Consider the following 19,939-nt stretch of genomic DNA (forward strand, 5'->3'; position numbering starts at 1 on the left):
ACAGTCAAATATTGGTATTTGAAAAAAAGCATAGCTCTAACTATGTAGAGCTTTGTGAACAAGGTGATTTCTCTACTTTTTAGTATGCTGTGAAAATTGGCCAAAGATTTTCTTCCAAGAAGCAAGCATCTTTTAATTTAATGGCTATACTTATCTCTGAGCCCAAGAATATAAAATCCGACACTGCTTCTATTTCTTCTCCCTCTATTTGTTAGGAAGTGATGGGACCAGTGGCCATAATCTTAATTTTTTTTTTTTTTAACTAAACTTCAAGTCAACTTTTACACTCTCTCTTTTACCCTCACCAAGAGAGTTCTTAATCCTTCACTTTCTACCAAGTAATATCCTCTGCATATCTGAGATTATTTCTATTTCTCCCAGCCATCCTGGCTTTTGATTTATCCAGCCTAGCATTTCAAATGATGTACTGTAGATATGAATTAAATAAATATGGTGACAATATACAACCCTGTTACACCCCTTTCCAATTTTAAACAAGTAAGTTGTTCCATGTTCAATTCAAACTGCCATTTCTTGACCTGCATACATACAGGTTCCTCAGGGAACAAGCTAAATGATCTTAAACTCCCTTCTCTGAAAATTTGCCACATTTTGTTGCAATCCATACAATCAAAGGCTTTAGTATAGTCAATGAAGCAGAAATAGGTGTTTTTCTGGAACTCACTTGCTTTCTCTATAATCTAGGGAAATGTTGGCAATTTGGTCTCTAGTTCCTCTGCCTCTTAGAAAACCAGCCTGTACTTTTGGTAATTCACGTTCACATGCTGCTGAAGTCTAGCTTGTAGGATCTTAAGCATAATCTTATTGGTATATGAAATGAACACAATTGTTTGAACATTCTTTGGCATTGTCATTTAAGATGTAAATCAATCTTTTCCAGTCACTATTGAGCTTTTCAAAAAAAAATCGGGGGCTGGCAAATTGAGCATAGGACTTTAACAGCATCATCTTTTAGGATTTTAAATAGCTCAGCCAGAATTCCATCATCTCCACTAGCTTTATTATTAGCATTTCTTTTATTTTTCTTAAATAAATTTTTTTATTATTATAGCTTTTTATTTATATGCATATGCATATAAAACATATGCATAGGTAATTTTTCAACATTGACCCTTGCAAAATCTTCTGTTCCAACTTTTCCCCTCCTTCCCCCCACCTCCTCCCCTAGATGGCAGATAGCCAATATATGTTAAATATGTTAAATCCAATATATGTATACATATTTATAGTTATCTTGCTATATAAGAAAAACTGGATCTAGAAAAAAAGAAAAAAAAAATCTAAGAAGGAAAACAAGAATGTAAGCAAACAACAGAAAGAGTGAAAATGCTATGTTGTGATTCACACTCATTTCCCATAGTTCTCTCTCTGGGTGTAGCTTCATTATTGAACAACTGGAACTGGTTTGAATTGTTGAAAAGAACCAGATCCACCAGCGTTGTTCATCATAAAATCTTGTTGCTGTGTATAAGATCTCCTGGTTCTGCTCATTTCACTTAGCATCAATTCATTTAAGTCTCTCCAGGCCTCTCTGAAATCCTCCTGTGGGTCCTTTCTTACAGAATAATATTCCTTACATTCATATACCACAATTTATTCAGCCATTCTCTAATTGATGGGCATCCATTCTATTTCCTGTTTCTAGCTCTACAAAAAGGGCTGCCACAAACATTTTTTGCATATGTGGGTCCCTTTTCCTTCTTTAAGATCTCTTTTGGGATATAAGCCCAGTAGTAACACTGCTGAATCAAAGGGTATAGCATTTCTTCTTAAGATTGTGTCTGATTTTATATTTTATTTTACTCTCCTTTTTAGCTATTACTTTTTAATGCTGTCAAGAATGCTTTCAATACTAACTTAACCTTTTTTACATCCACATATTAAACCAGTCACCAAAATCTTTCAATTCTTTTTTTATCATTGTCTCTTATACCTGATATGTCTTTTAGTTGCACTACTTTTACTATATTGTGGGTCCTTAATTTTAACTCATGATTGCCCAATAGCCTCCCTACTGGGTTACCTGCCTCCAGTTTCTCTACTTACCATGTATACAGGCATTAATCAGCTCTTCTTGGGGGGAAAAAAAAAAAATCACATATCCAGGAATTAATAAAATTTGCTAATTTTGAGGTTGGATTAGATGACTTCTAAAATCTCTTTGAGCTCTAAATCTATGACCTTAAAATTCCTTTAATTCAGAGATTCTATGAAAGTTAGTTCATACAACTTTAGAGAAAGCCTGAGAGGTAAAATTCAGACCTTACTAGTCTTTCTTTACATAACATTCCATCAAAACTGGTCATTCAATTTCTTGAACTATAAAAATAGCAAAACAGTAGTTTATAATAAGGTATATAGGAGTGTACAAGTAATAGCACAAGTGACGACAACTGACAAGAAGAAGAAACAAATGCTAGCATCAAAATATTTTCTGTACTTAAAGGATAAATTCTGAGTATCTGGAAAATCCATTGCATGGAACAATCAATACATTTTCAGATATACAAATTAAATAAGTTGTTAATACACATAAGATTTTAAGTCATAGGAAACCTTATAGATTAACTTATTTTATGGACAGGAAAACCAAGGCCCAAAAGCTAAAGCAACTTGCTAGAGATTACACAGGTAAAAAGATATAATCAGGACTTGGTCCTAAGTACTATTTGAAGATTAGCTAGCTATCATGTCTCGCCTACATCTTCTTTTCTTGAGTTTTAAACTTTTCCACTTTCTCCATTTCTTTCAACCAATCCTTGTACGGAATAATTTTGAGGTCCTCCATACAAGTAAATTTCCTCTGGGTATTCTCCAACTTATCATTGTCCTTCCTAAAAGTGACATCCAGAAAGGAACATAAAATTCCCGATGTTTTCTGCCCAAGGTAAAGATCAGCAGAACTATTATTACTCCCCTTAATCCAAACTTTATATCTTATGACTCTTTCCCTATTCATTTGGAAAGCTAAATCAAAAATCCATCATGAGACCCTGCAGAAAAAGTTCTCATTTGAACTGACCCTGATTTATAGGAAACCAAACCATTCTCCAATTGATAAATGGTCAAGGGAAATGAACAGACAATTCTCAGATGATGAAATTGAAACTATTTCCACTCATATGAAAGAGTGTTCCAAATCACTAGTGATCAGAGAAATGCAAATTAAGACAACTCTGAGATACCACTACACCTGTCAGATTGGCTAAAATGACAGGAACAAATAATGATGAATGTTGGAGGGGATGTGGGAAAACTGGGACACTGATACATTGTTGGTGGAGTTGTGAAAGAATCCAGCCATTCTGGAGAGCAATTTGGAACTATGCCCAAAAAGTTATCAAACTGTGCATACCCTTTGACCCAGCAGTACTACTACTGGACTTATATCCCAAAGAAATACTAAAGAGCGGAAAGGGACCTGTATGTGCCAAAATGTTTGTGGCAGCTCTTTTTGTTGTAGCTAGAAACTGGAAGTTGAATGGATGTCCATCAATTGGAGAATGGTTGGGTAAATTGTGGTATATGAAGGTTATGGAATATTATTGCTCTGTAAGAAATGACCAGCAGGAGGAATACAGAGAGGCTTGGAGAGACTTAAATCAACTGTTGCTGAGGGAAATGAGCAGAACCAGAAGATCACTATACACTTCAACAACAATACTGTGTGAGGATGTATTCTGATGGAAGTGGAAATCTTCAACATAAAGAAGATCCAACTCACTTCCAGTTGATCAATGATGGACAGAAATAACTATACCCAGAGAAGGAACACTGGGAAGCGAATGTAAATTGTTAGCACCACTGTCTATCTACCCAGGTTACTTATACCTTCGGAAGCTAATAATTAATGTGCAACAAGAAAATGGTATTTACACACATATATTGTATCTAGGTTATATTGTAACACATGTAAAATGTATGGGATTACCTGCCATCGGGGGGGAGGGAGTGGAGGGAGGGAGGGGATAATTTGGAAAAATGAATAAAAAAAAAAAAAAAAAAAAAAAAAAAAAAAAAAAAAAAAAAAAAAGAAAAGAAAAGAAAAGAAAAAGTTCTCATTTTTGCCACAAAAAACATTAAATAACATGCTTGTTAATGAAATTTTAAAGTGCTTACCAGAAGTATCTGCAGAGACTTTATTAAAATTCAATTCATCAGTAAGATCTTCATTCTTAATTTTATTTTTGATATCTCTAACTTTGTTCATAATGGAAGTGATCGTTGACAATTCTTTACCACTTAGATCCTCATCTTCCATTTCTAAACATAAAAGGAAAAACAGCTTAATTTAATCCAATTATACTGCTTCTAGGATCAAAGTAGGAAGATTATCTTTTCCATGTATGATACTGGCCTTTCATTTCTTTCCAGCAACTTCAGTTTGTACCTAAACACTTAAAATGAGAATAAAGCCATTAAAATATCATTTTACTTTTGTAAATCTTCCCTTTCCCTTACACATATATGTTGTAGAACTGCCTGAGCATGTAATTAAATATGGAGAAGCAATGAAGTAAATCCATATTCCAAACTAAATAGCTCACCAACTAGGTCTTTCTTAGTGTTGATGAGTTTCTTCCTTTCTAATTTGGTTTAATTGGACATCATTGCAATAGGCAAGCTATACAATCATAATTGTTCTGAAATTCTCTCTTCTCCTCCCTCTGATTTGTCTGATTCTATTCCTGTCCTTTCTTCTAGCCTTCTACCAAATGCCCAGAATCTAAAGAGTATTTAATGCATGAAATGCATTGAGTTAGATTTAAAGAAACCTTGCCTCTGTAAATAATCATATTGGTAATGATATGAATTTTCATGCAGAATTTTCTCAAAAAAGGGCATCCCATGGAACTCTTGTTATACTAGCATCAATAGACAGAATACTCATACAGATAAATTGTTTTAAGTTTTGACTATATGACTTCAATATTAATTGGCCCACAATATTTCTCAGCATTGATAATCACAAAGTTCTAACATGTCTGAAGTATAGATAATTTATTAACATGCATAATTTTGCCATCTATGTACATCACACTTCTCCATAACTATTTACTAACAATCTTTATGAAATGTTGTATTTAATCTTCTGTTAATAAACTTCTCCGAAATTAATTAGGCTGACATTCTGACAACTAACACAAAGTCTGGCGTAGATCATATGCCAGCCCTTCTAACTCCTCTAGCTACTAAAACTTACACTCTCTTGTTATTCAACCATTTCAGTCATGCCTTATTCTTTGTAATCCTATTTGGGGTTTTCTTGACAAAGATTTTGCTTTGCCATATCCTTCACTAGTTCATTTTACAGATGAGAAAACTGAGACAAACATCCAGGGTCGCAGAGTTAGTGCCTGTGCCTGGGTTTTAACTCAGTCTTCCTGACTTCAGGCCAACATTCTTCTATCACTGTTCCACTTCGCTGGCCATTTATATATCTTTATATTTTTTCTAGGCATAGATTCAGAGAAGACAGGATCACTTCCTCATCCGGAGAAGGTATCCAAGTAGGGCTTTCATGAAGGATGTCTCTTTACAGTTTCTATCTAATGGTACACAGTATCTGTCAATCACCTGCCCCTAGGCTCTCCAATAGTGGTCATGCCTGACTCTTTAGCCATCTGTATCTCAGTTCCTTTATCTGTAAAACAAGGTGGGGAGAGGTAGACTGGATAGCCTTTGAGGACCCTTCCAGGCCTACCACCCTGTCACCTAATTGTCCTTTGTGGTACCCCATGCAATGCTCCAAGATCCATAGGGTCAACAGTCATTTGTCTCATTTAACTACTAATTTGACTACAAATATTAGTTGGAGAGGATATAGGGACTTATTTCCTATCAAAACTGCAAAATAGAGGGAGTGGACTGTTGTATTAATATATATCTCTTGGGTCTTCTGAGGCTTATCTAGATCAGGACTACTTAACCTAGAGACCATGAACCTGCTTTTCATATTTTCATTGTTTGTAATTCTATGTATTTTATGAGTTTAAGGTTTCACTAGACTGCCAAAAGGGTCCATGAAATACAAAATTGGTTAAATAGGTTAAGAGCTCATGATCTAGAGCCCATACTTTCTTTTTTAATAGTTTTTATTTACCAGATATATACATGGGTAATTTTACAACATTGACAATTACAAAATCTTTTGTTCTAATTTTTACCCTCCTCCCCCCGCCCCTGCCATGGCAGGTTGACCAATACATGTTAAATATGTTAAAGTATAAATTACATACTATATATGCATACATGACCAGTTATTTTGCTATACAAAAAGAATCGGCCTTAGAAATAGTGTACACTCAGCCTGTGGAGGAAATCCAAAATGCAGGCGGACAAAAACAGAGGGACTGGAGCCCATACTTCCAAAAGAAATCTCGCCATCAATTACAAGGCGGAGCACCAAGGCTAGTGTGAGGTCGGACTGCAAACATCATGCCTCAGATAGCTCGGACGTTCTACACCCACACAAGGCCAGCGCAAGACAAAGGCAGTTGCGGAAAACGTGCTCCATCTCGCATTAAACTTTTACACTGGAAAAGACGCCTAGGCCCATTCCCTGAGTTCATAAATGAGGAACTGGTCTGGGACGGAGGTGGGGGCAGGGAAGTGTGGCTTTCCTAGGGCCACACGGTTCTCATGAAGTGACTGAGAACCAGCTCTCTTAGTGCTCCCATTCCTCGGCCCACGGCGGCAGCAGGACAGTCTCCCCCAGCAGAAAGCTCAGCTTATCTTCCCAGGAGGGTCCCTGACCCACCTTCGGGTCCGTTCCAAAGTAACTTGGCTCTTCGCCCCCCTGCGCCCGAAATCAGGCCCAATCCACTGAGAAAGTTGCTGAGATGGGGTTGGCGGGGCCGGAGGAGGCCGCGCTGCTGTCCCGTCATCCCAGCGCTAAGGCCCCCGACCCTTCCGCGGCCTTACCAAGCAGGTCCTGGACTGGTCTAACGGGCAACGGGGACGCGGCAGCCGCCGTCACCCCCTCTCGTGCCCACTTCCCCCCACCCCCTTCGCCCCATCTCACCGTCCCCGGTAGCACCCGCGAACGGCCCCCACGAGCCGGACGACGCCGAGGGGCCCCCAAGGGCCCACGAAGTAGAGTTCATGATCCGGGGAATTACAATAAGGGAGGAAAGGAGAAGGCCAGACACAGACTTTCTGCCGCGGCGTTTGAATTTCCCCGCAATGGAAATCGCGGCTTCCTATTGGTAGTTTTTGGTAAACGGAAACGCACTAGTCGGGATTGAAGCAGACGCAAGCGTGACGCCGGTTCTGCCTCCTGACCGAGTACGTGCGCGCACACGTACACACGGACTCCGCCTTTGAACTGCTCTAGTACGGCCGGTATATCATTTAGACTTAGGGGGATTTTGTCTCATTGCTACAACAGTGGTTGGCAATACCTTGTCTCTGGGGAGGACCCAAAGCCATCCAGCAGGAAGCCGCTATCAGCGTTTTGGTGACATCATCTTTTTTTCTTTTTTTTTTTTTTTTTAATCTTCCCCTTCCCCACCACGGAGTTTCTTCCTCCCCCTCTCCCCGTGTCTTGTTCCCGCCCTTGTAGTTCTCTTCCCTGCCAAGTGAAATCCTGGCTCCCTCTCCAGTGCGGGTACTCGTTCTTCGGAAGTTGTAGCGAAATGGTAGCAGAGCCTGCGTGCCGGCCTCAGGCCCCAGCTCTGCCGCAACTTCCTGCGACTGCATTCCCCAAGCTAACCTTAGATGTTCCACAAGCAAGACTTGCCTCTTCCCCAATGTAGCTTTAATTAAAGATCTTTTCTCATGTCATTCTCCAAGAGAACCTACACACCCCGACCACGTTATTCAGTAATAATAACAATATCTGTGTAATGCTTTCTCAGCAGACTAGCGGCACAAATGCTATCAGAAAACAGGTTGGGGTTGGGCCAAATGACTTGTTTAGAGTCGCAGCTTGTATTTGCTGTACAAAAAGAATAAAATAGTGTACAATTAGGCTGTGAAGGAAATAAAAAATGCAGGCAGACAAAAACAGAGGGATTGGGAATTCTATGTAGTGGTTCATAGTCATCTCCCAGACTTCTTTCCCTGGGTGTAGCTGGCTCAGTTCATTACTGCTCTATTGGAACTCTCATCTCTGAGAGCCACGTCCATCAGAATTGATCATCATATAGAATTGTTGAAGTGTATAATGATCTCCTGGTCCTGCTCATTTCACTCAGCATCAGTTCATGTACGTCTCTCCAGGCCTTTCTAAAATCATCCTGCTGGTCATTTCTTACAGAACAATAATATTCCATAATAATCATATACCACAATTTATTCAGCCATTCTCCAATCGATGGGCATCCACTCAGTTTCCAGTTTCTGGCCACCACAAAGGGCTGCCACAAACATCTAGAATATATCTTATTGGCCTTGGTCAAGCATCCTATCCGCTGCACCTGCTACATAATATGATTAGATAAATTTTCATGTGCCCGGCTGCTACTCTTGTTTACCTGAAATTCTCACTTCACCTCGACTCGTTTTAATTTAATATATCCTTATCAAGTTTCAGGAATTCCAGATGGACAGAGAGTAAATGAGGACAAGGTAACACAAAAGTTTTGGTGAAGTTTTAAGCTTTAATAGTGATTGAAGCTCAAAACTGCATTAAATCTTTTCAAACATGTGTTATGCTGTAAGGTGTTTTGCTAACTTGAAAGTATTAGATAAATTCTAGATATTATAATTTCTTTCCTTAATTTTTCCAATTCTGGGTTTTTTTGTCAATGCAATTCTGTATATGTCATTTTGTTTGTAACATTAAAATATAAAAAAAAAAGATTTTTGTTTGTTCTTTTCCTTCCCCTATTAATTTCTCTTTTTCCACAACCCCTCACCCCAACCCCCCAGGGTTTGAAGGCAAGGCCAGGGACTATTTACATTTAGTATCAGAATTACAGTTAAAGGATTTGAAGTATCAAGATTTCAGGATTTAGAATTGCAAAAGAATTCTGAGATCATTTAATTAAGCTTTCATCTTACACATGAGGACACTAAAGTCAGATTAACCTCCAAAAGCTTAAGAAACTCTATACTTGTAGACAGTGTTGTATAGGAGCTGAATACTTTGTTAATGTCACTTTGTCTTTTGTTTGCTTAGGAATCTGTTACACACATGCTCTAGGATAAAATGCAGCTAAAATCCTTTATAGTTTGATTTCAGCCTACCATTTTTTTCTCTTTTTTTAAAATTATTTAATTATTAATTATTAAATTAATTATTAATTAATTAATATAAATTAAATTATTAATTATTTTCAAAACATATGCATAGATTATTTTCAACATTCATCCTTGCAAAACCTGTGTTCCAAATTTTTTTCCTTCCCTTTCTCCCAACCCCTCTCCTAGATGGCAAGTAATCTAACATATGTTAAATGTGTATAGATCTTCTATATATATATATATTTCCACAGTTATCATGCTGCGCCATCAGATCATAAAGGAAAAAAGGAGAAAGAAAACAAAATGCAAGCAAACAACAAAAAGAGTGAAAATATTATGCTACGATCCACACTCTGTCTTCACAGTGCTCTCTCTGGGTGCAAATGGCTCTATCACAAGACCATTGGAACTGGCCTGATTCAAAAGAGCCACATCCATCAGTGTTATCATCACATAATCTTGTTGTTCTGTACAATGTTCTCCTGGTTTTAGTCACTTCACTCAGCATCAATTCATGTAAGTCTCTCCAGGCCTCTCTGAAATCATCCTGCTGATTGTTATGGAATATTATTGTTCTATAAGAAACATTCATATACCATAACTTATTCAGCCATTCTCTAATTGCTAAGCATCCATTCAGTTTCCAGTTCCTTGCCACTACATAAAGGCTGCTACAAACATTTTTGCACATGTGGGTCTTTCTCCCTTTTCTATGATCTTTTTCAATACAGACCCAGTAAAGATACTGCTAGATCAGCAGTTTGGGTATGCACAATTTGATAGCATAATTTGGACATGGTGCCAAATTGCTTTCTAGAATAGTTGGACCAACAACATAGCATTTTCACTCTTTTTGTTGTTGTTTGCTTGTATTTTGTTTTCTTTCTCATTTTTTTCCATTTTGGTCTGATTATTCTTATTCAGCAAGATTATTGTATAAATACATACACCTATGTTAAATCTAACATAAATCTAATATATATTTTAACATGTTTAACATATATTGGATTACTTACAACCTAGGGGAGGGGATGGGGGGACAGAGGGAAAATTTGGAACACAAGGTTTTGTAAGAGTAAATGTTGAAAATTTATCCATGGATATGTTTGAAAAGAAAAAATTTAAAAATGATTGGATCAATTCACAACTTCACTAAAATGTATTAGTATCCAGTTTTCCCATATCTGCTCCAATATTTGCCATTATCTTTTCCTGTCATATTAGACAATCTGAGAGAGTAGTGGTATCTCAGAATTGAATTAATTTGCATTTTTCTAGTCAATAGTGATTTAAAGCATTTTTTGATATAACTAAAAGAATTTTTTTTATCTGAAAATTGACTGTTCATATTCTTTGTAAGTTAGAAAATTTCAAGCTCTCCAAATTTTCCCCACAAACAACAAATTTTCACCTTAGGGTGAACCTAGATCAGTAAAAAATAGAGAAAACTTGTGGCAGAAGAGGGGTCTTCCTGGGATAACTCAAGAAAACTTAAAGCCGGGAGATTAGCCAGTGTGAAGTGAAAACACCTCAAGGCTAGATAAGAAACAGCAAGTAGGAAGCCCTGGAGCTAACTGGTTTGGCTGAAGCCCAAACATGAACCACAAGAACTTTTATCTCCAAGTCAGCGTGAGGAGTCCAAGACTGAATCCAGGAAGTCTGAGGGAACCTCTGCTGATTAGGAACAGCAGGACCAGCTATCTGCAGATACACATCCCTGGATCAAAAGGAACCAGCATAGCCGGTACCTGCAGAAACAATCTAGGGACACTGCAGACACTTAAAGAGGGAGAACCACTTTTGGTTTAGGGTTCCAGGTCAGAGCGAAGAGCTGAAGTGAAGCTAGAGGCATCATCCCCTCAAACCTAGAATTAGAGGTACTTGCACTAATACTTCTCATTTAAAAAAAAAAAAAAAGAACCCGCAAAGAAAACCTTAGAAACTTACTATGGGAATAAGTAAGACCTAGGGTTCACCTTCAGAAGAGAATAGTGAAGTTAAAAAAAAAAAAAGCCTTTTCTACCCCAAAGAGTAATGTTAAATAGCTACACGCCTAGAAAGAATTTGTAGAAGTTTGCAAAAGGGCTAAAAATTAAATGAGAGAAATGGAGGAAAAAAATTAAACAAAAATTATCCAAGAAAAAGAAAATTATAGGGGGGAGGGAAATTAACCAACTAAAAAAAGAATCTAAAAGAAGAAAATAATTCTTTGAAAATTATAATTGGAAAAGGAAAAGCCAGTGAAGCTATAAGAGACAAATAAAACACAAAACAAAATATAAAGGATGAAAAAGTAGAGCAGAATGTGAAACATAAGAAAAATGATAGATCTGAAGAACAGATCAAGAAGAGAAAATATAAGAATAATTGAACTACCTGAAAGCTATGACCAAAAAAAGAACCTTCACACAATAATGCAAGAAGTAAAGAAAATTATACTGGACTGATAAAACATGAGGGAAAAATATAAAGAGAAAAAATCTACTATTACCATTTTAAAGATATCCTTTGTGGAAAACACATAGGAGTATTATTGCCAAATTTTGAAACCCCCAGATTAAAGAAAAGTTTGCAAGAAACAAATATTCAATATGCTGTAACTACAATTAGAATTGTGTAAGATTTATCACCAGCCACAACAAAAGGCCAAAGATACTAGAATTATATATACCAGCAATCAAAAGAACTAGGCTTTCAGCCAAAAATATCATATCCAGCAAAATTATCCATAAGTTTGAACAAAAAAAATGGACATTTAATGAACTTGCAGATTTTCATGACTTTAAACCAAACCTGAACTTAATAGAAAATGTAACATATAAAGCATGAAAAAGTAGAACAAAATGTGAAACATAAGAAAAATGATAGATCTGAAGAACAGATCAAGAGAAAGCTTCAAAGATTAATTTCAAGAAAATATGGACAATTTTTTGTAATATGGAAACATGTACCATATGTTTAAGATTGACATTAGTAATTGGGTAGCTCAAAAGAAAGACTGGGGCAGAATTGAGTATGACTTGATTTAAAAAGCAAAATTGTGTAGGAAAAGGTAAAAATAGTAATTATATTATACAAACAAGATGCAGAGGAAGAACCAACACAGAAACATTAGAGGGGGAGGAAGGCTGGTAGTTTTTTGTTTTTTTGGTTTTGTTTTTTTTTTTTTTGGTAGTTTTGAAAACCTGTTCACATGAGAAATGGGTTAAACAGGAACACTACTTATTTATTTGTTTATACACATACACACACATACCATGAAGGGTACAGCATCCTCCAAAAATCTATAAAGAAAGAGAGGAAGGAATAGAATAAGATGGGGTTTAGAAGGATATGTAGATTTATGGCAGAGGGACAACATGTGCAGATCAATGGGAAAGGGATAAAGGGAAGGAAGGATGACAGGATAAGATGGGGTATAGAAGAGTATTTAGATTATTAGGAGTGGGATAAGATGTATAGATTAATGGAAATGGAATAAAGAGAGAAAGAAAGGGAAAGGGGAGAAGATAAGAGGAATCCATGGGTGGAGCAAGGTTAAGTAATAAAGGAGCAAGTTAAGGGGTAGAAATAAAGTAGAAGAAATATCAAGTATAAGAAATAAGAGTTATACATAAACAGTACAACAAAATCAGGAGTAGAATTTATTAGAAAAAAGGTAGGGCTAGTAATCATTGATATTAGACAAAATAAAACTTAAAGATTCAATCGATGTCAGCCATATTAATGTTTTAGATGCATATTTACAAATGGATATGGGCATTACACATATGTATGTGTATGTATGTGTATGCATGTGTATGTATCTCAGTTTATGGGTTTGTTTGGGTGGGTATGTTTGCATGTAACTGCAAGGATATGTGTGTAAAGAGCTATGTATATGTTTGGATATGTGTAAATATATATGTATATATAAAATGTCTGTACTTAACTATAGCCTGCTTAGAGGAGGTGGGGATGAAAAAGGGGGAAAAAGAATAAAATGAAAAATGCACAGCAGAGAAGAAAAGAATAACCTACAAGGAAGCAAAAAAAAAAAAGATAATCTCTTCTATTATATATTATATTATATTTCTTTCTTAAAATGTAAATTTATATTTTTTAATCCTCCCTGATGTTCTGCTGTGTTAAGGGGACAGGTCAACTCTCCAAGAGCCTCCACAGCTGTGGATCATAGCATCTAAAGCAGTGGTCCTCAAACTTTTAAAATAGGGGGCCAGTTCACTGTTCTTCAGACTGTTGGAGGGCCGGACTATAGTAAAAACAAAAACCTCACACTCTGTCTCTGCCCCTCAGCTCATTTGCCATAACCCAGCCAGCCACATAAACGTCCTCAGGGGCTGCATCTAGCCCGCTGGCCATAGTTTGAGAACCCGTGATCTAAAGGATGCCTTGTAAGGAAGCCTTTGCTGACACAGGTGTTGTAGACTAAATAAATTGGAGGCAGAGGGAAGAGGAGAGAGGTCAGACAATGCAATAGCCTCTGAGTCAGGTCAGAGAACAGCAACTGCTTCTCAGTCTTCTTGTATCATCCTCTCACAAGAAGAGATCCATTATGGGTTGGATTTCCAGCAACTACTGTTAGGTAGCTCCTGTGTATTCAAAAACAGCTCTCCTGTGTATTCCAACACTGCTGCACACATGACAAAGTTTTTTTTTTTTTTTAATTTTCTTTGAGAAAAATAGATTCTTGAACAAAAAGAAAACCTTTTTCACTTTGCAAGCACAATTCAATCAGCTCTTCTAATTGATTTACTTCTTCATGAATAACCTTTGAATTAATCAGTTTTGCTTGGGCCTTCTTTTTGTTTTCTGGTTTTATTTCCATAGAGATTGTTCATATCAGTACATTTTAGATGTTTCGATAATATGTCAGCTTATTGGTCATTGGATAAATTTTTGTTTCTTTTCTAAAAGCAATGTTGTATTATCTTCCTACCCCTAGTTCTACTACTTGGCCTCTGTCTTTGCAGAATTGAGAAAAGGCTGCATAGAAATGAGAGCCATTCTGTATCTTCATTCTATGACTTACTGTGGTCAAAGAATTCTTCACTTAATGGTCCACTAGTCACTAGTCATAATTGCCTTTTTATTTGTCAGGTTCTAGACCGTCCTCACCAGGACTGCACATGAAACTTTCTGAGCTTTGGTAAAATTTGAAAAAGTTAAGTGTTCCCTTCACAAAGACACTGAGAAAATAGGGTCATTGCCACAACATGATGAGGTATGAGTAGGGCTTTTGGGAAGTTTACATATCCATGTAAAATATGGTAAATTATTGTCTGATGTCAAATTTTGCGTGAGAGACAACTAAATTTCCAATATTAAAAGCCTGTCAACTGGACAGATCCTCTTAGCCTACAGAGGCCAGAACTGAATAGACAGAGCAGTCAAGAACAACGTGCAGAGACTAAAACAGAAGCTTATTTTCTATGTTGTAGGAAATTATTTGTAACCAAGGAAGGAAACTAGACATATGTTCAGGTCCCTCTCCACTGGGGGAACCTCCTTTAGTGTGAGAAAATCTCAGTACTTATACTAATGGCTACACAGTGAGCTGTATCCCTGACAAATGAGGGATAACAGCAACAGTGAGATAAGTTTGACTTGTAACAGGCATTCATGACCTGAACATGAATGCAAAAGGAGCTCATAGAACACCTTAGTGGTCAAAGCAATATGCTAATTAAGTGAAACAATTCTAGGATTTACTCATCAAGAGGCTGGGCACAAAGAATTCTTGCTATGCCAAGCTCAGGGCACAGATTGCTTGCTGGGCCTTAACTCTGGAAAATGTTATCTCTCCGAGCCAAAACAACGATATGGTCTGGCGTCATGAAAAGTTATAACTAGAGATTTAAAGTATTTGTATACTTTTTTTGTCAGGCATAATAGTGTCACATCAAAGATTTACAGATGAAAAGACCCTACAATCTAAGTCTATCTTTCTGAAAAATAGTCCTTCCTATGGGGCCTTCCTTGCCCAAAATCACATAAGAAAGTGACAGTTCTATTTAAATTTATTTCCTATGACTCACAGGGGATATTCTTTCTGCTATAATGTGCTGGTCTCAATAACTCACTTTACACAGTGTAGTTTATCAAGTTAATTTTCTAATTGTGTCTTGTATATCAATTACTAGGCAGGATGTTAAAGGCAAAAAGAGAAGACATTGTTGATTGGTAGTCTTTCAGTCTGGCATGTCAGAATCAATTTTGTAAGTTGTGTAATCCACTTAGTACGATTGATTATTGCTATAAAATTGGGAACCTGGGAATTTCCTCTAAAACCCTGTCATCCAAAGATGGATCTATGGGATCTAAAGATCCATTTCTTCCTATTTCCATATTTCTCTGGTTCCTGTGTCATTTAGGTTGGTCACAGGATAAATTGTTCAAAAAATGTGCTAACTCAAGTAAAAATTCTTCTGATAATGGCCTGGTCAGTCCTTGTTCATACTTGGGAGAAAATGATGGATTCTGGGTTCTTGCTGGAATGGAGTTAATTAAAATGGGAACCCATTGCGCACAAACCTGAGAGAGAGAGACACCTACCACAGCTGAAAAAGTGGAGGGTGGGGGAAAAGGGGAGAAGGGGGACGAGGGGGGTTGGGAAGAGGGAAGAAGAGAAGAAGCTCACGATTCCACCAAAAAAAACTGCCTTCCAGAATGGTTCTTGTTCTCTCTCCTTCTTGCCCCCTAACCTCTCACCCCTTGCATTATTGCCTGTCTCTGGTGTCCCTTTTCTCTCTCTCTGAGGCTCAAAATGCACTCTCTTATTGCTCTCTCTCTGAGAAGGACCACAGACTGTTATGATCAGTTTTTTAATATCTAAGTTAAAATGTGAGAAAACATGAATAAGTGATCAAAGTTGGCCATAATATATGCCTGATGATGGATATTATGAAAAGATAACTCAGTGCTAGAAAGCAATGGATTCCAGATCCACTCTTGAATGCTCCACTGAGGTTGGAGTTGTACCATTCTACTGGGTCATTGAATTAATTCTCTCTAGATAGTTCCACCCAAACCATAAATCCACAGAAAAAGTTTTCTAGAGATTTGTTAAAATCTCTGGATTGATAAATTTCCAGGTCAGTTTGAGAGTCAAGCATAGGCTACCTGTGGAGACCTCAAAGGCAGTGCCAAGATAGTTTGCTTGAACTCCTCCAAGTAAGAAGCTCCTTATAGGTCTTTGGTTGCAAGAAGAAGAGCTGGGGCCATTCTGGGAAATGTAGCACTATACTTCCAGGCCAAACCCATCAGTGTCCCTAGCTTTTCCCAAGTCTGGATGCTTGCACCTGGCCTCAGAAAAGGGGCATTCCAGCTGTATCCATCTCAGCTCCTCAGAAACAAAGCTTGAGGTCTGCCAAATCTTAACCAGGCCCCAAACTAACGACATCAATGAAGGTATAAGAACAAAGCCCTAGATAAAATTCAGCCAGAACAGTTTCAGAAAACTGTAATGGAAGAGTAATATGTTAGTAGTCCCTGGTAAGGGGAGGGAAGGAATAGGAAGAAATCCAGGCAGAGGTCCTGGAGATCTGTTATAAGAAGAATCCTTTAGTCAAAGCCAGCTTCAGAGAAGCTTACTCTAGTCCACTGTTCTCAGGACTATTTGAGTTTTTCAGCTGTCCGGGTCTGCCATATTTTTTCTACAGGACCAAAAAGAGTAATTTTAAAATCATTCTTCACTTACATTATTAGTCCTTGTATCTACATATTGTCCTTTTCGTTTTGTTTACCCTATTCATAATTAGGAATATAGGTCTTTGGGAAGGATTTAGCTCTGAGCATTGTTTTGGAATCCAAACATAAAGGTTTCTTCATTCAGACTGGACAAAAACTCCAAACTAAAGTACTGTTTTAATATTATTTTGTAATATGTGGCCTAAAGAGGCAGCAGGATAGGGGTGAAGCTGTGTACTATATTTTCACAAATGAATCAGCTGTGGGACAAGTTACTTATTACTACACATAAAAGGAATGCTAAGCATAGGACATTCAGAATGCATTTTTACAAAGAACAAATTTAAAACAGTGTTCAGAAACTCTATTTTGAACTATTGCAATTTTTGAGAGGATGATACTTATACTTCATCAAAATAAAAGCAGTTTGTGGGACAGCTGATTAAACATTTAACCTTTCATTTGGCTCTCAGCAATCTGACTTTCTCCCTCAACCACTTCTTTAATCAATTACTTCTTCAACTGCCACAACAGACTGTTTCTAACATTGTATTTAAGACCTCTAGATACCATTTGAACTCATAAACTTGAACAGATCCAGTTGAGAATCCTGTGCAATCACCTCTTTGGGAAGGAAACAGAAAGCATAAAAGGCGGCCAGGAGAGCAGTCCAAAACTCATTTGAGTCTATGCTCCATATGGGGGCGGGGGGAGAGAAAGGGAACAAACTTCATCTATCCATTTATGTAATGCTCTTTGCAAGTCTAGAAATCGAGTATATTCTATTTGGGAAAATTGACCTCCAAGGTCTCACTTGTGGTCCTTTGACATAATCCCACTCTCATGAAGATTAGATTGCAGTAGAGGATCATAATGCAGACAAAATTAATTATTAAGCAAAATAATATGATTAGATATAAAACAAAATGCTATTAGGATATTATCTACATAAATATCTCCATATGTGGCTAATACCAGATATGCTTATTCCAAGTGGCACCTTATTCTACTGAACATTGGAAACTGCACATCAGAATGTGGAAATCTACCTTGTATGAGAAAAACTCCAAATCTATCTATAGAGAGATCTTTTTTCCATTTTTTCCTGCCACATTCTTTACCCTCTAAATTCAAGTTTAATAACTGCATCAATTTCTACAGACCCTTTTTCTTTTTTGCATATATTCTGGAATAACGTTTTGCAAGTGAGTTCATAATTATAAATTGGTGTTGTTGGTTGTCATTCTTTCTCCAATCAATCAGCATTTATTATGGGCTAACTATGTATCATATAGTGTATCATGCACTGGTATACAAAGACAAAAGAATGAAATAATTTTTGCCCTAAAAGAACTCACTTATCATTTGACAAGAGCTCAAATGTTTGCTGGATAAGATGGTTGCTAAGTTCTTATAGTGGATATTTTATATTATTATTGTTGTTATTGTTGATCATTCATTTTTTAAAGAGTATCAGTGACATTACATGATGTCTTGATTTGCGCTGAAATTGGATTTAAGAGAAGCAGAGTTGGGCAAAGTCTTCAGCCTCAATAGCTCTTCCAAAGTCATTGAAGTCCAGTAGTGGGACAAAAGTCAAGACAATTGGCAGTGATTCAGGGTACAATGAATATCTTGAGCATCTTTAGTGTTTGAACAAGCTCTAAGTGCTCTACAATGTCTACTTCCGCTGCCTTAATGGCTGTTGGAACAGATTGTTCTTGTAGGCCCATTCTTCATTTAGGGTAGACACCTCACTAAATCATCAATGGCTTTGAGGCATGTTGGTTACCCTCAACCTGGTTTATCCTGTTTGCCAAGATAATTTTACCAGGGTGTAGCCAGTGCATGCTACAGCTTTATGAAGTCACAAATGAGATCTGGGTGAAAGGTGGGCACCAAAGCTCTCCTGAAGAATGAGCAAACCCTAACACCTCAGGTGCCAGTCTTTCCATACACTCCAATATGTTAGTTCCACAGGAAATGATGGCCATCCATATCCACAACTATTTTTAATCCAATTTTATTTTGTAGCAACAATAATTTGTTTATATATGTCAGGATAAAGCTCTTTTATTTGGATGCTATATATTCTTAGCATTATCCTTTCTTCTAATTTTTTTTTATTTTAATAGCACATATTCAGAAATGACTCCCACTTTGGTAATCTGTTATTTCCTGTCTTTGAAAAATATGGTATTTTTGTTGGGGGGGGGTAATGTTAATATTAGTTATACTAGATGTGAATCTTTATTCTAAATTTTTTAATCTATATTCAATTAATTGTAAATTCCTTGAATTCAGTTAATGTTCCAGTTTGTCCTTAATATCTCCATTGTCTAGAGACTCTAGAAATGTTCCTTGAATTTAATGCTTATCATTGAAATGAGAGATGATGAATTGTCTCATGAAATGATGTGTCTCACTGTCCTTGACTACAATAAAATCAACTTCATCAAGACTTTTATTTGGATTTCAAAGAAGAACCTTTGAATTGCTGTAATGGTAGGGGTGGTGGTAGACGTGATTAAAGCCTGTATCCTTTTAGTTTAGATATTAGAATGAAACATGATACTCATAGATCATTCAACTGTTAACAAAGATTTACTTATACACAGGATGGAAAGCATGTAGAATAGAATTTGTAGAATACATTCTACCCATGTAGAATATGTATATCCACATGAGTGGTCTAGATATGATTCAGGGACAACATTGATATTTCTGGAATTTTGCCCACCCTTCTCCCAGGTGAATGAAATTTTGAGCATTCACATTCTTCAGCGAACAGAATAAAAGGCATTGAAACCCTCTAAGAACAGGGCAAAAAAATTGCCCCACTAAATACTGCTGACTTAGATGTACATATATTCATAATAAAAGCCACTAACTTCCATGATTTCTTTTTATCCCTTAAATGAGTAGAATAACCAAGATTTACACCTCCCTGGTTGACCCTTTTCTACTAAACACTAGTTACACAAAAGACTAGTAAAGCATCTACCTAAACAATAAGCAGAAATCAGAAAAGTTATACAGA

General features: G+C 36.9%; 1 protein-coding gene across 3 annotated transcripts in view; it reads right to left on the reverse strand.

Moving 5' to 3' along the window:
• The window catches only part of TTK (TTK protein kinase), a 49,521-nt gene extending 42,306 nt beyond the window's left edge, over positions 1-7,215 (reverse strand). For 2 of the 3 annotated variants that reach the window (XM_074310444.1, XM_074310442.1), the window contains exons 1-2: positions 6,782-6,969; positions 4,141-4,284 (exon numbers count right to left, since the gene is read on the reverse strand). In XM_074310444.1, coding sequence (XP_074166545.1) covers positions 4,141-4,284; positions 6,782-6,908 — 271 coding nt within the window. In that variant the 5' untranslated portion in view covers positions 6,909-6,969. Of the gene's footprint in view, positions 1-4,140; positions 4,285-6,781; positions 6,970-7,045 lie in introns of those variants that run through there. The other variant, XM_074310445.1, reaches the window with a different exon arrangement.
• Between the last annotated feature and the right edge of the window lie 12,724 nt (positions 7,216-19,939).

This window comes from Sminthopsis crassicaudata, chromosome 4, assembly GCF_048593235.1.
Source record: "Sminthopsis crassicaudata isolate SCR6 chromosome 4, ASM4859323v1, whole genome shotgun sequence".
Lineage (NCBI taxonomy): Eukaryota > Metazoa > Chordata > Mammalia > Dasyuromorphia > Dasyuridae > Sminthopsis > Sminthopsis crassicaudata.